Source organism: Asterias amurensis, chromosome 11 (assembly GCF_032118995.1).
Source record: "Asterias amurensis chromosome 11, ASM3211899v1".
In the NCBI taxonomy this organism is placed as follows: domain Eukaryota; kingdom Metazoa; phylum Echinodermata; class Asteroidea; order Forcipulatida; family Asteriidae; genus Asterias; species Asterias amurensis.
The window spans coordinates 3,443,340-3,464,313 of record NC_092658.1 but is presented as its reverse complement, the minus strand read 5'-3'; the positions used below and the strand labels follow the sequence as shown (position 1 = coordinate 3,464,313).

The 20,974-nt window shown below is 37.5% G+C and overlaps 1 protein-coding gene across 8 annotated transcripts in view; it reads left to right on the top strand.

Moving 5' to 3' along the window:
• LOC139943734 (RNA binding protein fox-1 homolog 3-like) overlaps nt 1-20,974 on the top strand; it is a 221,926-nt gene that overhangs the window by 90,951 nt on the left and 110,001 nt on the right. For 2 of the 8 annotated variants that reach the window (XM_071940498.1, XM_071940497.1), the window contains exon 1: nt 12,507-13,545. The exons of the other annotated variants lie outside the window; for them this stretch is intronic. In XM_071940498.1, the coding sequence (XP_071796599.1) occupies nt 13,339-13,545 (207 nt within the window). In that variant the 5' untranslated portion in view covers nt 12,507-13,338. Of the gene's footprint in view, nt 1-12,506; nt 13,546-20,974 lie in introns of those variants that run through there. 8 annotated transcript variants of the gene reach the window in all.

Genomic DNA, 20,974 nt, shown 5'->3' with positions numbered 1-20,974 from the left:
TTGTTAACCTGTCACAAGGTCACCTTATGTTTATTCATGACTTGCTACCTTGTGAGATACCGTCTTCGTCAATTGTTTGAGTGGACAGACTCCTGATGGAAACTTAGTTCAATTTAGGGTGAAATAAGATTACAGAAAGTGCAGTAAGTGTTCCTCAAAGGCTTTTATGCTCTGCTGCTTTCATTGAGTAAGAATCCGTCTTTGTAATGTTTTTGTTGGACTGCAAGTCCTGAGGGGTGAATGGTACAATAGGGAGCCCTTTTTCGCTAAGTGTTCTTGATGATGTGACACTGAAAAGGGGGAAATTATGCTGTAGTCTTGAACAATTAGTTAATTTGATTTAAGTCAACCGCAATTTCTTTTCCAAGAGGTTCAAAACAAATTCATTGTTGTAGGTTTACAGAAGAAATATTTACGAAGATGGTACGCTGTTTCGTAAACAACATTGATCTTGAGAGAGAGCCATTTTTTGTCTGATGGATTGCATTGTAGTACAGCTATGTTTGGGCATTAATTCATTAAAGACATTGGACACTATTGGTAATTGTTAAAGACCAGTAGTCTCACTTGGTATATCTCAACATATGCATAAAATAACAAACCTGTGGAAATTTGAGCTCAATTGGTCGTTGAAGTTGCGAGTAAGAATGAAACAAAATAACACCCTTGTCACACGAAGTTGGGTGCTTTCAGATGCTCAAAATCTAATTCAGAGGTCTCAAAATTAAAATTTGTGGAAAATAACTTCTTTCTCAATTTCTTTTTTTTATTATCAACAACTCCCCGTTACTTGTTACCAAGTAAGGTTTTACGCTAATAAATATTTTGTGTAACTACCAATAGTGTCCCCTGCCTTTAAAAAAAAAGTTTATTTGAGTCCTTGATTGTTGAATTGCAAAGCGTTGAAATTCAGTGTCACCAAGAATCGTGACACTGTCACGATTCTTGGATAAGGTTTTTTGTATTGACTTTTATCTGAATTCAGACCTTTTTCATGCTGCATGGTGAATTATAAATAGCTTTTCTCCCATTAATAAGTCGCTACAGCACCTTTACAGCAACTAAAAACTAAAGCTTTCTACCATTATTATCTTCAATCCGTGTTATGTTTAATGTCAATCTGTGGACATTGTGTTTTGACTGCGCTGAGATTTACAACTTTTCATACTGAAGTATAATCAGGAAGAAGGATATTGAGTTTCCTTTCAAAATTAAGGGCTGTGTTGTTATTGAAAGATTTGTAATCACATTATCTTTCTTTGCTGTACAACATTTAATTTGAATGCCTGACATACTTTTTTTGTGTTGTTTACTTTAAAAACAGTGAGACAAGTATTTTTTTCACAACTTTGGAAAGAAACGCTGCACTCAACTGTTCAGTTTTGATGTTTTCTTTTCTTTTCCTTTTAACAAAACAAGGGCCAAAGATTGGCTGAAATTCAGATTTATTTATTTTTGCTTGGTATCTTGACTTCAGTGGTTATTAAACAAGTGAAAATGTCATAGTGGACATTTTTATTTGAGGAATAACTCTAAACCCTAGACCATTAATTTGAATCAGCACTTTTTGATCCTCACAAACTGTTTTTTTTTTACTTCAAGAACACAACCCACTTTGAAATTTCACATTTTGGTGGATGGTGTGCTTTGTTGTAAACTGGAGGATGGTAATCGAGGTCCAAGAGCTAGTGTAACAATTTTTTCTCATATGAAAATGAATATCAATGGATGCTCAGTTCCATTTCCATGTATCAGTACCCGCATTTCAGTGTTTAGTTTGTAACCTCGTGTTGTCTGTACACAACACACACAAAAAAAAATCTCTCAGCGAAATTGAAACATTTGACTTTCAGAACGAACACTCGCGAATCACCTTGCCGTGAATTTCTTCATATTTCATGGGATGGAAACATTTGCACACCGTCTTCACTCCTGAAGATCATGCATTTAACAGTATAACACTTGAATATATAGCGCCCCTCGAGTGAATCTGTCGCCTGTAGCGATTGGCGTTTTATTGGTTTACTCAAGCAGTGTGATATCACCAGGCAAACCCAACGAAGCAGCCCCTGGAAAGATGGGCATATTTCCCCACGGAGAAGACCGACCTAATTCCTCATGTATGTAATTGGTAGCTTGTAATGGATGCTAGAATATATGGCAACGGTACTAGACTAGAACTTGGGTTATATTTTTGGAGAAATCAATCAAATATTCATAAATTAATTAGGCCTTGGACGGGGAGTAGCTGTTGGGGAACTTGCATGGCAGTTTTACACACCAATGGCAAGAATATCAAGCGTGGAACGAACATGAAGAGGCAGAATATGGTGTAAAGTTAGATCTGTGGAAGTTGCTCTGGTGAGTTCGGTGTACTTATATTAACTCAGAGACTAACTGTCAATAAACTGACAGTTAACAGTGGAGCATGCAAGGAATTACGTAAAGGCAATGGTCTTCGTTGCCCCTTGTCTTGGCCTTGGTCCAGCCTTTAAAAGTTCCCCACAGACGTTAAGATTTTCCAATTGAAGTGCCCTTTGCAAAATTAAAATGGCCTTGTTCTTTCTAAGATGAAATTCCAGACCAAGACACTTGTGTGTTGTGCAATGCATGTAAAAGTACCCAGTTACACTTATCACTAAGAGAGATATCTGCTGAGTGGGCTGAAGGACCTTGTAAATCCTTCAAAGGTTCTACGTAGATCTGTCTGACAATTCATACATAACTTCAAAACTTGTCATAAAAGTGAGAACAATCCCCCTCTATGCTATACAGACCCAAAGACTGTAATTTTGGGGTCAATGTACACAAATGCGTAACAAGACGACAGTAATAATTGTTTAAGATTGTCCTTTCTTTCCTCCCGGACTACAAATAACACTGACGTCAATACACGTCAGTCAGCATGAGGTGCAAAATCCACTTAAATTGTCTCTGATTCAAATAAGATAAAACACTCTGCTATTGTTTAGTTATTAAACGCTAATTTCATGCTGATTCAAATCAATATTATAAGTTCCCTGCAAGGTCTTCCCAAACAATAATGCCTATATTATTTACTATTGTACTAAGGCCAAGTATTAAACAAAAACATGTTTGGCGTCCAGGTTTTTGAAGAAAAAAAGGGGGAGGGGCTTTTTTTCTTCTTCTTCAAGATGGCCGCCATTCTTTTTCAAATTTCAAATACTGTTTTTTTCTTCTGTTCAAACGCACAATACATAATTGAAACATGTTGGACGAGACATTTTGCCCAGTTCATTAAAATCATTTAAAAAAAAACAAGAAAGAAAAAAAAGGAGGCGGCCTCTAAAAAGGAAGCGGGCGAGGGCTCTAAACATGTTTTTTTTTGTTTACTCTGCCTTACTGTCCATCACATCCAACTCTAAAAAGAAGAGAGGAACTGAGAGAAGCATCCACTATACATTTCACACTTCATTGTAGGAGGTAAAATGCTTTAAAGCGTTAATTAATAAAAGCTCCCGGCTCCGGGACAGAGCTAAGAAGCGTTGGAGCATTCAAGGTTTCTTTTTCTTGGGGTGTCTAAATGCCGGCAGTTTTTGTTGAAACGGCCGTAATTTGAGTCGTGCGATTTTTCCATTAACCAAACAGCTTTGTGCCGACCTCTGGGAAAGAAATTCTTCCCCCCGAAGGATCTCGCTGAGAAATTTAATTTTCATTAATTTTTTTAATGGAGGAATTTCTTTTGTGTGCTTCGTTGAAAACAAGTGACGTCGTCATGCTGCTGGGTCAAAAACTGGCGCTATGCTGTAATTAAACAAGAGGGAAAGAGAGAGTGATGGGAAGTAACTTTCAGTGTCTATGGGGGTGTTGATAAAAATACATTAAATTGAAGAAAAGTGAAGGTTTATTAATTTAATCGGTTTATTGACTGATATTTTTTCTTTACAAAGGATTTAAGTAATACGTTAGATCGCACCTTTGGCATTCAAAAAGATTTAGACATTTTCATTGATTTACTCCTTCAGAAGGAAATTTTCCTGGTGTACGTTCAAATTCAATGCAGTTGATGAAACTACATGTATATTCAAAGACCATGTAGTTTTTACTTATTCACTTTGTTTTCCCAGTACTGATTTTGTTAATCGATTCTACTCATCTTGCCCCAGTCTTAGCCTTCATGCTCCTTCAAATTGTTTCCCATAGACTTTCATTTTCAAATTGAAATGCCCTTTTGCAAACTGAAAATGGGCATACCCTCTTGAAGCATTAAAGGAACACGTTGCCTTGGATCGGTCGAGTTGGTCTTTGAAAAGCGTGTGTAACCGTTTGTTATAAAATGCATATGATTAGAGAGATATTTTAAAAGTAGAATATAATGATGCACACAAGTATCACTTGAAATTACGTGGTGTTCCTTTAACCTCGTCGACTCACACGGTCGGCCATTGGGAGTCAAATTTTGGACTCCCATAAATGGCCGATCGTGTTAGTTTGCACAGTAAAAGGAAAACCACGCAATTTCAAGGAAAATTTGTGTGGATCATTGTATTCTACTTTTAAAACATCTTTCCAACCATATATGCATTTTATAAAAAACTGTTACAAACGCTTTTTTATAGACCAACTTGTCCAATCCAAGGCAACGTGCTCCTGTAAGTTCTAGGACTGGTGTTCTCCCAAAAGGCTAGTTAAAACACTCAAGGACCACTCACAATTTTCTCCAGGTGTTCCAGCTTGCTAGTTCAGTGTTAACAAGCATCCATATTTTATATGAAATATATGGACTGGTAAAAAAGCTGGGGGGCTAGTCCAATGACAAGCTAAATGGTCCTGCTGGATTGTCACTAAAAAGGTTTGGGCGAAGGGCCAAACCTCGCTCGACTCCTCTGTATTTGGAGTTATGCTAGCCACCTTCTTACTTCTATACTTCTACTGCAATACTTGGGTATGATCCATAAGTAAGGACATAAACGCCAAGGAGCAATTATAGTTAGGTGTCTTGCTCAAGGACACAAGTGCTGGGTCCAAGTTTCAAACTCAAATTCTGTTGACTCGCCATCACGTCTTGAATTTGTTGCGCTAGAATACTATCAGCCAAAACGCACTACAACCCCATGCTCTAACCAAGTCCCTCTCACCATGGAGCTCTCACCATCTTCTTTGTCTTCTCTTTGAGTACTTTTCTTCTTGCATCTTCTGTCTGATCTCCTCTCCTTGCTTTTTACTCCAGAGCAACTTTCCCACCTGACTGCTTTAGCTTTGTTGACAAGTTGTTAAAGGTTTGTCGCGGCGACAGTGTAAAAGCTCTCCTTTGATACCACTGCTCTCTTAGGAGACTGCTGGCTTCCGATAACTGCCAGGATGTAGTTGGGAGAGCAGAAGTTTCGCAGGAGCATGCAGTCTCCCAGGAACGGCAAAAGTCTTGCGAGAGCTATTACACAATCACCTCAACCATCTCAACCAACATGTGACAACTTGTCCAGAAGTCTATACTGCTTCTGTCAATACCTCTATGGGTGTGTGTTTGTGATATGTCTAATGAGAAAGACTCTGCAAGGCCATTTCTAAAAAGAATCTTACCCTTTTCTGAAATTTGAATGAAAAGTAATTAATGTTGTACATGTAGGTGTTTCATTGGCAAAGAAAATCTAAACAATGCGCGCCACTTAAGTACTCTCACTTCTAATAGCTAGTGACAACATGAATCATAATGAATTGGAAAGTTATTGGAAAGTTAATAGCTTGCAAATCCCCCAGCTGCAGTGCAGTTTTGCTCCATTGATTTGGGGGGTTAAAGGAACACATTGCCTTGGATCGGTCGAGTTGGTCTTTGAAAAGCGTTTATAACCGTTTTTTATAAAATGCATATGGGTAGAAAGATGTTGTAAAAGTAGAATACAATGATCCACACAAACATGCCTCAAAATTGCCTGGTTTTCCTTTTACCTCGTCAACTAACACGTCGGCCATTTATGGGGGTCAAAAATTTGACTCCCATAAATGGCCGACCATGTTAGTTCGCACAGTAGAAGGAAAACCACGCAATTTCGAGGCAAACTTGTGTGGATCATTGTATTCTACTTTTAAAACATCTTTCCAACCATATGTATTTTATAAAAAACGGTTACAAACGCTTTTGTTTTGACCAACTCGTCCGCTCCAAGGCAACGTGTTCCTTTAAGTTCCATAAATGATTTGATTTATTACAATGTTATCTTCTTGTGTATGAAATCATCATAGACTTATCGACACTTTATAAAGGATTTAATTTTAGGGAGTGATTGCCAAACAAATACCTTCCTTTTAAAGGCACTGGACACTATCGGTAATAACTCAAAATAATTGTTAGCATAAAAACTAACTTGGTAACGAGCAATGGAGGGCTGTTGACAGTATAAAACATTGTGAGAAACGGCTCCCTCTGAAGTATCGTAGTTTCCGAGAAAGAAGTAATATTCCACTAAAATATTTGAACTTGATTTTGAGACCCCAGAATTAGATTCTGAGGTCCAGAAATCAAGCATCTGAAAGCACACAACTTTGCAACGATCAATTGAGTTCATTTTTTCACAGGTTTGTTATTTTGTGCATATGTTTAGATACACCAAGTGATAAGACATGACTTTTACAATTACCAATAGTGTGATATTCTTAAAATATTCTTTAATTAGAAAATATTGACCGAATATAAGACACATTTTGATTTGTAGATCCTCCCTTAAATTCATTCTGCATCTTGAAGGGTCCATGTCTCCTGCCAAGGTGTGACCAGTGAGTAAAAAGACGATCAGATATTTTGGCCCCCGGACAAGGTTGGACACTTACCAGGGTTTTTTTGATGAGGGAAAAAACTAATTGCAGTGTCAGAATTTTATTTAAAGGCACTGGACATTATTGGAATTACTCAAAATAATTGTTAGCTTAAAAACTTACTTGGTATGAGCAGTGAAAAGCTGTTGATAGTATAAAACATTGTGAGGAATGGCTCCCTCTGAAGTAACATAATTTTTGAGAAAGAGGAAATTTCTCACTGAAACAATAAAAAGACTTCAGTTGAAGAGTTTTATTAAATGCATCTGAAAGCACATACAGTTATGCAACGAGGGTGTTCTTTCATTCATTATTCTCTTGCAACTTCGATTAGCAATTGAGCCCAAATGTTCACAGGTTTGTTGTTATTTTATGCATGTTAGGTGATACAAGTGAGAAGACTGTTTTTTAACAATTACCAAAGGTGTCCAGCGCGCGCCTTTAAGGATGGAAGAAAATGACGACCTTGTCAAGTTGTGAGGATGTATTAGTTTAGGCGGTCTGGCATGGTCAGAATTAACCAAATCATTCTTATGAATAAAATGACAGAAGACTAATCTTCACTTCATTAATCTAGCACTTCGTTATTGTCTTGTTGGCCGGGAAAGATGATTGTGACGGGTGTACATTTGTCATGGTTAGATGATTTTCTAGCTTTAAGTAGCTATTCTTAGAAGGGGTTTTCAGTCATTCATTTAGAATTTTAATATTTTCAATTGAAGAGGAGTATTCCAACCAGGGTCCATTTTCTGAAAGCTGTTTAGCAGAGAATACTGCTAGGCAAATTGAATTGGGCGTCAGTCATAATAGTGTAAAGTTCATGGACTTTTGGCTGCATGGTTACCTGTTCTGCTACGGTAGATTGTCTGTACTTAGCAAGTTTTTGTGGCTGCTACAGGCTCTATTAAATTCCTCACTCCTGGCCAAATGTTAAAGCACAACAAGCAGCTAAGCACAAAAGTATTATGCTCTCTAGAATAAGGTTACCAGCAAAAAATACCATGTCACATCATAGTCACATGTTCCATCCATGACTTAAAGGCAGTGGACACTATTGGTAATTACTCAAAAAAATTACTAGAATAAAACCTTTATTGATTACGAGTAATGGGGAGAGGTTGATGGTATAAAACATTGTGAGAAACGGCTCCCTCTGAAGTGCTATAACTTTCGAGAAAGAAGTAATTTTCCACAAATTTGATTTTGCGACCTCAAGTTTAGAATTTGAGGTCTCGAAATCAACCATCTAAACGCACACAACTTCGTGTGACAAGGGTGTTTTTTCTTTCATTATTATCTCGCAAGTTCGATGACCGATTAAACTCAAATTTTCACAGGTTTGTTATTTAGTTGTATGCATATGTTGAGATACACCAACTGTGAAGGCTAGTCTTTGACAATTACCAATAGTGTCCACTGCCTTTAAGTAGCCTGTGAAGTTTTTCTTAGCAAAAATAAAACTTCTTCTGAAGCAGCTCAATGAGGTTGGTCCCTGGGAAAATGTATAACTTGGTTGGGTTATTTCTTTTATGAGGCAATGTAATCTTAAGGCAATGACACTTTGAGCCCCTTATAAAGCATAGAGAGTCGAGAGACACTTCATATTTCTCCTTGATTGGCGATCATTGATTGGGAGAACTGAATATTATAATACCCGTATTGGGATAGATAATTCAAGTCACTGACACTGTGCACAATATTAAAGGCAGTGGACGCTATTGGTAATTGTCAAAGACTAGCCTTCACAGTTGCCGGATCTCAACGTATGCATAAAATAACGAACTTGTGAAAATTTGAGCTCAATCGGTCATCGAACTTGCGAGATAATAATGAAAGAAAAAAACACTCTTGTCACATGAAGTTGTGTGTGTTTAGATGGTTGATTTCGAGACCTCAAGTTCTAAATCTGAGGTCTCGAAATCAAATTTGTGGAAAATTACTTCTTTCTCGAAAACTATAGCACTTCAGATGGAGCCGTTTCTCACAATGTTTTAAACCATCAACCTCTCCCCATTACTCTTTACCAAGTAAGGTTTTATGCGAATCATTATTTTGAGTATTTACCAATAGTGTCCACTGCCTTTAAGGGTTATGTCTAGTCATTCAATGGAAGAAGATATGATGTAAGGCCTTGAACTTCTCTCTTGAAATTCACACTTGAAGGGGGCAAGGGGAACCTCTTTGATATGAGGAATATGTAAATTTGTACAGAAACCATGCTCAGGTCACCACAGCAAAAGCATGGGGCACCACGGCAATTGCTGAGGTTGCCGTAGGTTATTTTGATTCCTTAGATATTCATCGTTAGTCGGCTGCGACGGATCAACACTCGGCTCCTGGCTGATCAGGAGGGGGGGGGGGGGGGGGGGGGACAAGAGTAGAGGGGAACTGTTATTCAGATCAGCACCCTGTGTCAATCACACACCAACAAGAGTCCCACAGTCCTGAATCTTATTCCTGCATTAAAGACCCACTCTCGCCCGCCTCCAGGTAGTATTGACCAAGGAGGATGAGAGACGACACGGATTGCACATAGAGAGGAAGACATTTATCTCCTCCTGTCTCCCTACAATGTAACACAAGAAGCAAAGAGAACCTTGTTGATGCAGGGATGTAGGAATGTATTGTAACCGGATGGCTAGGTCAATACACGCCTCTGCAGTGTGTATTGGATTCCTACAGTTTCTATAATTAGTACTTGATACACAAAGCAAGGAGCGGCCTGTGGGTATGTCTGGGGCCCTCTCACTATCTTCTTATTCTTTGTCTTGTAGAACTTATAAGAAAGACTCGTGTGCAAAACACTCTCCAAACTAAAGTGCTATGGCATATTCACACGGCAGCAATTTAACTGGGGTCCCTTGTTTAGTTTTAACATGGTTGTAAAATGTAGCAATGTTTGACAAGATTTTGCAAGAGAACTTGGACAGTACACAAATGTTTGTCCTTTCACATTTTGTACAATTTTATAACCATTGTTAAACTTAGCGAGGGACCCTTGCTAAACAGCTGTCGTGTGAAAGGGACTTATGTCTTGTAAGAAAGAGTCGTGCTCAAGCACTCACTGAACTGACAGTAAATTAAACTCACATGCTGTCCTGTTGAGATAACATAACCCAGTCATTCCTGAATGCTTTATCTGTATTCATTTTAGATAAGGAAGGAATTGGCATACAGCTATGTAATCTATTAATTGGAACAGCCCTTGATAAGGCTTGTTGAGTGAGAGTTCAAACAAAAACAGAGATTAAAGTATTGACTAAAGTCCATGAAATAAAAATGATAAGGGGTTTGAACACTGAACAGACCTTTTGTTCAATTTGGTTTGACTTACGATAATGTTATTAACCAATGGCAATAATGCTACACAATGATATGTGTGAAGCACTTTGTATATAATTATACTCAGTATTTTGCCGAGTTCTGGGAACAAAAAATCCACAGGCACTTCATTATAAAATCATGTACAATAGGTTTACTTTCAAGTTTCTTTCAATTCTGTTGAGTATAAAAGATGAAGGGGACAAAAAAAAAACCTTCTCTTTGTGCTTATTAAGCGCATGTAAAAAGTTCTCTTTATTACATTCTTGCAAACTTATCTGTTGATATTGGGTTTTTTTTCATTGGATCATAATTTATCAGCTATGACACATTGTACTGGAGGAATACATTTCACATAAAGTATTTCCGCAAAAAATAGTAACTGGCCTTACTTTTCAACTCTAGCGTGGTCTTCAAAGGCTAAATGACAACACAACTGTACACAATAAATAATTAACAATAAATATTGTGTTTTCACCACATTGGCTACATGCAGATGTTTGTTTGACTATTTTGGATTTAATAAAACAAAAATCAAAAATTAATTCAATATGTTCCGTTATCAACCTCACAGACCCTACCAGGAACAATAATGTATATTTTATTTCAGCCTAGTCGTTGAACATTGAGAAGTAAACAAAAAAAGCTGGCAGTGAAAACATAATCTTTTCCTTCTATCAATTTTACCTTCCTTCCTTCCTTTATTTAATGTATATCCACTCATGACATTATTTTAATGCAATGCAGTCGGTGATTAATGATGACATGTACTCATTGCGAAAAATAACTTGTGACATCACATGTTTATGAAGGAGCTGGCCACAGAGCCTTGACTTCCTGCAGGCACGATTCATACACAACTAAATGAATGAACACATTAAATCTTAAATTTTATGAACATTGTGATGTATGGTTCGTATCAAGTGTTAATATGAAAAGCTTTTTCTTCTGCACTTCTTGAATTTATGTTGAACTTATTCATAATGAATAGTGTAACATTTTGCCTGTTATAAAGGCCATGGAATGTACAAGGTCATTGGTTTTTTTTATTATAAACAAAGGATACATGGTCTTTATTTACACACTGTGTTTAGACAACAAAAAAACAAGAAGCATGAAGACATTTGATTTTATAACTCTTTATTTTATTTGGAAGTTTATTGTACGTTATGAACAATTTCCCATATGAGCAGTGCAGGTTCTTGCCTGTCAGAAAGGCACTGGAATGATGAAGGTCACTGTTTTTGTAAACAAAGGCTACATGGTACTTAAGTACATACTGTCTGTAAACAAACCATCTCATGAAAAAATAAGACATTCAATTTTACAACTCTTCAATTTATGTGGAAATTATGATAGATCTACATAATGATTTTTTTTTCATTTTTATCATTAGTGTCAGTATCTTGCCTATCAGAAAGGCCATGGAATGTAGGTCACTGTTTTTGTAAACATAGACTACATGGTCTTTATTTACACCCTGTGTATGTTTCAACCCCAAGAAAGAATGAAGACATTTGATTCTATAACTCTTTTTAAATTTATGTGGAAACTGTGATACATCTTGACTGACAGAGAGGCCATGGAACATACAAGGTCATTGTTTTTGTAAACAAACGCAACATGGTCTTTATGTACACACTGTGTTTAAGAACCAACCCCAACTCAAGAAAAAATAAGATTTTATTCATTATGTTCTTAAAACCACTTATCCAGTTTCCGTATGTGCTACATCTGCTCCGGTAATCCCTGTAAGAATCAAGCCTTACAGTCCTCCACAGACACACTCTGATTACATAATACATTATGACTATTATAATTCCTTCCCTCATCTCTTGAATCAATTTTCCGAAATATCCCCCCCTTCCTCTTCTCACTATAGCTCCCTCCTCAGAACAAACAAACGCTGACGGCCATTCGGATTCACTCTACCATATCCTCTGTGCCCAATGCTCTTAACCCTACAGTCCACGAAATGGCACGTGCCACTGTAGGCCATTCCTTTGTCATCAGAGTGTGTATTGTCATTCAAATCGCCAGCGTTTTTAAGAGATTTTGATTGCGCGTGTGATAGAAGTGTGCCAGCACAGGGCCCCCATCTGCTGAACACACAAAAGAAAGTTTGTTGTATGGGGTCCACTGGGTTGGGAAAATGACTGCTAAACTCTGGACTTGATAGACACAATAGGTGTGGTAACAAAGGGGGGGGGGGGGTTGGACTCTGTGCTTTGGGTATAGACCAGGTGATGGCTCATGTGGTTTTCTTTAATTGCTCATTTGCATATTAATCAGGGTGGTCCCTTTGGCATCACAATCTAGTTTGAGTTGTATTGTATATTATTATTGGGCAGGATGTCTGGTGGTGGGACATAAACATCTCCCAAACAAAAATCCAGACAAAGAAAACAGAGGAATAAACAGTGTAGTCCTCCCCTCAACAAACTCCACATGTGATGATTATGACTGTGTGCTTCTACAGTGTATGTAGTGTGTGAATGAATGTCGCTGGTACCGCTTCGTAGAAATAGCCCAGTATGCAATTACAATCCTGACCAAGCCACCCAGCTGATTATTAATGCCCATCTCGTCATACTGTACAGAGAGCAGACCAGCGGATTTTAATTACGCAGTAGAAGCAGCGGGGCTGGATTGTATGCGGTACTCTCCTCTCTAGCCACGAGCGAACGCCAGCGCACGGCCATCGTCACCCCCTTGTAGTATGCAGTAGAGGAGCATCTTACAGTGATTTGTATTAGAGTGATCGGTGACGGTAATATTGGCCCTAGCCATGCAGTGACCTACAAGCTTATGGAGATGACAACTACAGCCTAGCCAGGAAGTCCAGCTGTGTGTGAATGTATAACACTATAGGCCTTGGCCAACGAACTCCCTATCGCTCACATGGATCATACGGGAACAACACTGTATATTGAGAAACACTAGCAAACTGCACAGCACATACCAACGACGACATCGGTATCACAGCGTACCTCCTACTGACCGGGCTATATAGTCAAACCACGATGGGATGTACAACAGCTATATCAACATAAATCTACTACAGGATCAGTGAACAGTTCTTTTGTCTGAGTTTAAAAAGATCAAGATTCGGTTGGATTTCTTTTTGAGTCGGTATTATCGTGCTGCTTTGAGTTTGATTTGCTCTCCGTCTTAAGCTTAGCTACGACGTTCAGACCCGCATCTTTTGAGGGGTAGCCGGGAGTACTGCCCTCGGTAGTTGGAATCATGATGAAAGACTTGAAGTTGTCATCTGCGATGGCTGCGGCTGCAGCAGCGGCGGCGGCGGCTGCTATGCCACACAAGCCGACAAAAGGTTTTAATAATCACATGAACAGTCTGGGACTGGCCAATTCGCATCTCATGTCCCCGTTAATGATGATGCCTAATCCACTACTTCAGATGCTCGCACTCAAGAATGACATCGCCGCTAAGGTAATTTCCCTCCAACCTTTTTCTTTCTTCTTCTCACTTTTTCTCTCAGATGGATCATTTATCATCTGACATTTGATGTTTATTTTGATTCGCTCATTTGTGGAGAGGTATTTCTAAACATAGGTCATGGTGTATACGTCACAGAGAAGTTGTCAACAGTGGGACATATTACCACGCTTAATTCACACATGTTTAGGCATACACACATACAGCAGAACGAGAATCCTTTGTGCAAGCGTCAATCATAATATTACTCCATGTGGTTTTGAATATACTATCCTCGTATATATAACGGGTTATTGTAGTTTTATATGGTTATGCTGAGAAAGGAATAAACAGTTGGATTGTGTTGGTGAATTCTACTTCTATAGTTTGATGGGTTCTTATAACTCCATGGTTTGATTTAGGAAAAGAGCAATTGGATTGTTTTGTTGCTATTTTGTATTGATTTAGATCAGTGTGTTAAGTATAGCAGGACATTGTATAGTGTACAATGTATTATGTGTACAGTGCACTAGTGTTTACCAAACACTTCAAGTCTGGATATTCTGATTTGGAAACTGCTGGAGGGTTCAATTATGGTTCAATCATAGCAGGAACAAAAAGTCAAGATTTATTTATTCCGACAAAAATTGTTTCTTGCCTCTTAATAAATCTGTTTACAGTATATATCACATAAATGCAAAGTTAATGGTGTAGGAGACTGTTGTGGGGAAACTATCAAAAGTAACCTGTTTGGAATTTGTTTTTTTTTTAAGATGCTAGAGTTTTTTTGTTGATTTGAAACAAAACATTTTTATTCAAATTTTGAATCACAAATTTTGTATTTTAGATTCATTAGGGTATTCCACTATTCCCACAAAGGAGAAGAAAATATCCAATGATAAGTGTTTGTGTATATTTTGGAAACATATTTTGAAACCGCTACTTCTGTCAAAATTTGCTCACAGAAGAACTTCTTTTAAGAATTTTGTTCAGCGAGAATCAAGTTATTCATTTTAAATTTGTTGGTCTTAGTAAAAAAATTCCCTGGCACACAAAATTTTCATCGAAGTAATGATAACTTTTTAGCATAATTTATACTAAAATGTTCATAATCCGATTTAAGATTATTATTTGTGTGATAAAATATTTCCAAATAATTTCCTGCACCATTCACACACAAAAAGAAGCAACACCCTGATTTGCATTGTTCTTGTAAATTTCTCTAAATGTCAGAAACACTGCTTAGTCATCGTTAGAAAAACTCATGGCAGACCTTCGTCCGCAGTCTTATTCAGTCAACATGAGTTTATAAATGCAGGGATTGAAGCCATGCACACGCTAACATGTGTACACGGTAGTGTTGCATACATGTAGTTATCATCGCTAGCCAAGTGAATTAACACTTACAATAGGATGTACATGTAAAAAGCATGGTTGAATTATGATGATAGGCATGTACACAGACTTGCTGCATCTCTCCTCGCTGCAACAAGATGGCCGCCAGATGGTGATGCCTGCAGCGGGTTATGTGGATTAATAACACAGGGGAGAGTGTCGATGCCAAAATGATTTGAGAGGTTGGTTTGATCGGGTGGGGTGGAGGGGGGGGGGATTTCCTTTTTTAATCATGGGGATAATATTATAGTAATGAAATACATTTTCGTGGAATTTGAAGCTGGGAGATATACTAAGACTGTTTCTGATATATGGGAAGAGATTGCAAGGGCTTGTGAGTTTGTTTTTAAAAGTAATCTTTTTTTTTGTAACTGGAGGCATATCGGTATACAAATCATGATGAATAATTTGAAAAGCATTTTCATAGTCATGTACATCGGAAGTCTCCCGTGCACTAGCCAGTGTACCGAGCTGATGTGTACAAATTTAAGGTAGAAATGTTTTTTGTTCTTTGTTTGGTTTTTATAAGACTTCAGATCACGTTCACATAGGTCAAATAATCAAGTATAAAAAAACAACACATTCTGGGAACCAAGTTTCAATACAGCGCTCTTCAGCCAACCTTGAACGATTTTGGTCTAGAATGCCCTGATTTTATATTTGTGAAAAAAATGCTCGGGAGAATTAACCCTCATTTACATAAGTGTAGCCGACTTAAATGAGTGCACCTTTGTTGTCACATCAGTGACAAGCAAAATATAGATCAAGGTTTTTTTATACACAATTATTGAACAATATGTTATCAAATATTATTTAATATTCATGCAGGTGTATTTTGTGTGCAAAGTGCAGTTCGTTAGTTTCATTAAAAAAAATGAAAGAAATTAAAAACCTAAAACAGACAAAAAATATCAAGATGTTAACCATTCACTTGGGAGCCCAGAATATCATTTGCAATCAAGTGCATCCAGCAACTCAGAAATAAAAAGAGGAAGAATAACCATCAATCAAACAGATAAATATTTTCCGCATATAAATAGTAATAATAATATAGCAACAACAATAATAGAATATAATTGTAATGCGTCACGCCTGTCATAAATTCCCCGCCGCAGATGTATCAAAATAAAATTGTGGAGCGGGTGAAGATTGATTTAATGAGACGAATGGTTGAACCAGATGGCGAGATGAATGCACTTTTCTGGAAATAAGTGATATGCCATCCTTTTAAGTTCAATCTTTGGTTAAGTTTTAAAATGTTTGCCCATCATTAGTTTGTGCCAGGGAATTCTTGCTTCTGTTTTATACAGCACATGAACAACATTGGTAATGTCTAAGTAGGTATCCACACTTGTGTGACCCAACATGAACATTGTACACAAGAACTCCAAACCTGTGAAAGTTTAAAGGCAGTGGACACTATTGGTAATTAGTCAAAATGATTATTAGCATAAAACCTTTCTTGGTGACGAGTAATGTGGAGAGGTTGATGGTATAAAACATTGTAATAAACGGCTCCCTCTGAAGTGCCATAGTTTTCGAGAAAGAAGAAATTTTCCACGAATCTGACTTTGAGACCTCAGATTTAGAGTTTGAGGTCTCGAAATCAACCATCTAAATGACACAACTTCGTGTGACATGGGTGTTTTTTTCTTTCATTATTATCTCGCAAGTTTGTTATTTTATGCATATGTTGAGATACACCAACTGTGAAGGCTAGTCTTTGACAATTGACAATAGTGTCCACTGTCTTTAAGCTCAATTAGTCATTGGAGTCAAGAAAAATAAGTGGGAAAAAAACCCTCTAAAATTGTCACTGGAACAGCTAGTTTTGGTCTTGCAAGATCTAAACAAATTGTTTGTATATACTTATTTTCTTAAAAAAAATTTAAAGCACTTTTATAGGCAAAAATATTTGAAGGGAAGTTTTCCACCATGACCATCTTTGTGCTGTACCCTAAAGTTATGTGCAAATCTGTGGAGCTAATTTTGTTCAATCTTACCCATGTTATGCATTTAAATATGTCTCAAAAAATCACATTCCTTTGTTCAAAGAGTTTTTTTTTTCAAGAAATAGTATATAAGACAACAGCGGCATTGCTTCTTTACCAAGCTAGTGTTTATGGCCGTCAAATTTTTGAATTAATTACCAAAGGGTAAGACCCTCCCTCTAAGTATGGCACTGATGAGATGTATGACCTTGGACAACTTCAATTCAATTTCCATCTTGAAGTCTTCTTAAAGGCACTCTTAAGCTGTAGCCACTCAAGGTCTTGTCATGTTGGAGCCAATTTACTCCAAGGTGTACAAGAGAGTCTTCTTATGAAATTCCTTTATTTTGGAACGTTCCAGAAACTTCTCCATACAACATTACCCGGTAGGCCTGTTTGCTTCATTTTTGAAAGGGCAAGGGCACCAGGGCATGACCAGGGAGCATTAAGGCAATCGCCTCTGTTGCCTCCGTTAAGTATCAGGCCTGCTTCTCCATACATCAGGCCTGATACTTCACGGAGGCAACGAAGGCGATTGCCTCCAGTGCCCCTGGTCATTGCCTTGGTGCCCTTGAAATGCTCCAGTAGAAATTTACAATTTACTCATAGGGTGCCCTTTACTAAGGAGAAAATGCCTTGGTGCCCTTGCCCTTTCAAAAACGAAGCATACAGGCCTGCATACATATATTACCAGTACTCCTACTTTATTAATAAATATGTTTTCATTCCGAGATGAAACGGTGTATTTCAAAACGTGCAGTGAAAATCTGAATGTTCCAAATATTGTCTGCTCTAACACGTACTCCTGTTATAAAAATCATTATCCAGCATTCCTCAAGTAATATGTGAAAATTTAAGTGTGCTAAAAAAAGCTAAAACAAAATGTCACGAATTCACATGATTAAACATCAAAGACAAACAAATTTTGCCATCTTTAATTTCCCTTAAAGTTGTAAAAAAAAATATATACAATTTCATGACACGCAGTGCACTCACAGTAATAAAAATAATAATAAGAAGACTTGTAATATGCAAGTATCCACCCTGCTCACTGGTGTTCAAGGCGCAGTAAAAACCAACAACAAACAAAACAAAACAAAGAAAAACAGTCACACGCACCTAGACTGTCTGCCATTTTGGGAGTTGAAATGTATATAAAAATGACCCCCAAAATGACAGAAGTGGTTGACACGCATTGTACGGAGGGGCGTTGAATGCACCTCCCTACAATCTGCATCACGCGAGGGGTCAACACGTGTAGGCGTACATGTAATACAACACGTGTAGGCGTACATGTAATACTCATGTATTTTACATGAGTATTACATTGTTTATTATACAGAGATGTTGCACAATATTAAGCAACAAAAACGAATTCATTGAATTGAAAGTAACCCTCAGTTGACCTGATGTGTAGACTTACATGTACATAAAAAAACCAAAAACACGTATTAATACTAAAAAGTCTTTCAAATCGCAAACACTATGTTTGTTGTTATCAGTGATGTTTTGTTCCTCTGTAGAGAAGCCATTCAGATTCAAACTCACTTTTATTTCCATACTTCATGAATACAGCACAAAGCCATAGCAATAATTTATAAAGCAGTAACCTAAAAACAATGCTACTTTACAAAGCCGAGAATATATAAAGTCCAGCTTTTACAGTTGTCTGACGTATAATTTTAATTAGTATATTACTCTGGGCAGCGCTTTGTTTTCATCAGTTTTTGGCGTAGTCTACGATTGTGCAATTTTGAATTAGTGGCACTTAAAATTGAACAAGCGCAAGTATTTTATGGTCTGAGAAACGCAGGTATGCAAATGCATTAGACACATTGTGTTGGTCTTTTCATCAGCATATTGAGTCAAGCTATTCTCTTCAAACAGAATGCTGATTAAAGTCTAAAACTCAGAAATCCTTCCACCCACCATCATAATTTTCTCAGCTTATTTGCTGGTATACAAAATTGTACACAAGTAGGTCATCTTCCCAACAACAAAATCAAGTGCAGTTTGCCAATAATTATACATGGATGCAATACGAGTGAACGATTTCATCCAGCAATTTTGCATAGAAAAATATTTTGACTGAACAGATTTTGTGCACAGTGAATGCTAATAATGCATAGCAAATGATGATTTCTGAGTAGCAACTGTTTGCGTAGCATTTTGCTCTGCTATACAGGGGGAAAAGTTCACTGCAACTTTCTATGTGGTGCTCCTACATGTAATATATTTTTTTCTTTTTGTCCTTTAACCTTTAACCTTGTTAGTTGCTTGTAATCGTGGAAGATTGACAATATGTCATTGCAAAATTGAAACATAATTTATGAAGAAATCCATTATAATATCACCACTCGAGTGCACTCTGATAATTTTTGACGACTTTCTTGCATTTCACCCATTGATTCTAGTCTAGTGCTGTGGGTGCGGTGGGTTATTTTCAGGTCTGAAAATCAATCGTTTTTTATGAAACATAATTTATGAAGAAAGATCCATGTTATCGTTCCATTTACTTATACATTTTTTGTGAACACACTCGGAGCCCTTCAAAGAGGAGATCAAAGGAGGTCGGTGAAATCCTTTGGTCATGACGCACTAATTGAAGCATGTAATAATCAACCTAGATTATTCCTTAGCATTGCCCAGGGGGGCATGTCTTTTCTAATCAATGTGTTGTATGCAGTGACAGCTGTCCAGCAGGGGTAGGGGAACATGATAATGTCAGTTTATTGTTGCAACTGTCCACAGTGCTCCATTTAATTCATTGGAGATTTGTTTACAGGTTATGTTTATGGCACATTCAGTTTTGGATAATTGTAAGGAAGGAAATTATAAGAATGGTATTTCAAATTGCAAAATAAGTGAAATTTAAGTCAACTTTGGATAATAAGTTGGTATATAGTTAGTATTAATGATCATTTGGTACAAAAAAATGACTACAAGCTCAGCCCTGTACGCTTCGTTTTTGAAAAGGCAAGGGCACTAAGGCATTTTCTAATTGGAGAAGGGCACCCTACGAGGAAATTGTAAATTTTCCTCTCGAACATATCAAGGGCGCCAAGGCAATTACCAGGGGGCAAGGAGGCAATCGCCTTTGTATCAGGCCCATTAATCCTTTTTGGTAGAAAACATCTTCATGTTTAGACTTGGTTCCAAGTCTTTGATCGTGGCTTTTTAGTCGTCCTGATAGCTGATACAAACAGCGCCCTCGTGTGATTAACCTTCGTCCTTTCGAGTTAGGGCGCGTGATAGCTAATAATGTGGGGCCGTTTTTTCGCGGCTGAGATGCCAAGAATAACCGCGATCTGAGACTTGAATCAAGTCTACTTCATGTTCTGCTGTAAATTCTGGACTCTCGTTGTTTTGTATGAGTAGTTGGTGACCCAATTAGTGACCCCTTTTACAATGTGCATGCAGTAAGCTTACACATGCACCTGTCATGTCCAACATTTTGGGAGTCAAAATGTACACAAAGATGGTGGAGTCTGTTTGTGCACATTTGGGGGGGGGGGGGATTTCTCATTATTTATAATTTCTAATAAACCATCAAAATGTACATAAGCGAATAGTTGAGTGAAATGGGAATTTTCTTGAGTGGTAGGATTGATCTGTAAGTGTAGGAGTTGTAAAAGTAGGTATAATACTCAAAGTATAATTTAACTGAAGTGAACAATTTATTCAATAGTAAGGATTATTCATTTTAAAGAACAGTTGATTGGGAAGAAGTTTTGTTGACGGCTCATGGGAAATGATTTTGTTCCATAGAAAAATCAGATTTATATATTCTTGTTTATTACATGCATTATTACATGAGAGAGGTTTTCTCTGTCAAAAGTTTACACCAAGCTACATGTTTGTGTTTACTTCCTACACACTTAATCGGTATAAGTTTACTAGGATTCCAACAATGGTAGATTGTTCCAGACCTCATGCCAAGGAACATGTGATATTCATCAGGGACACATGTTGTTTGCATCCGGTTTCCTCCAAAACACACACCATTTATTGCACACAAGACTGCCTTCATTACAGAAAAAATTATCAGCCATGAAAAG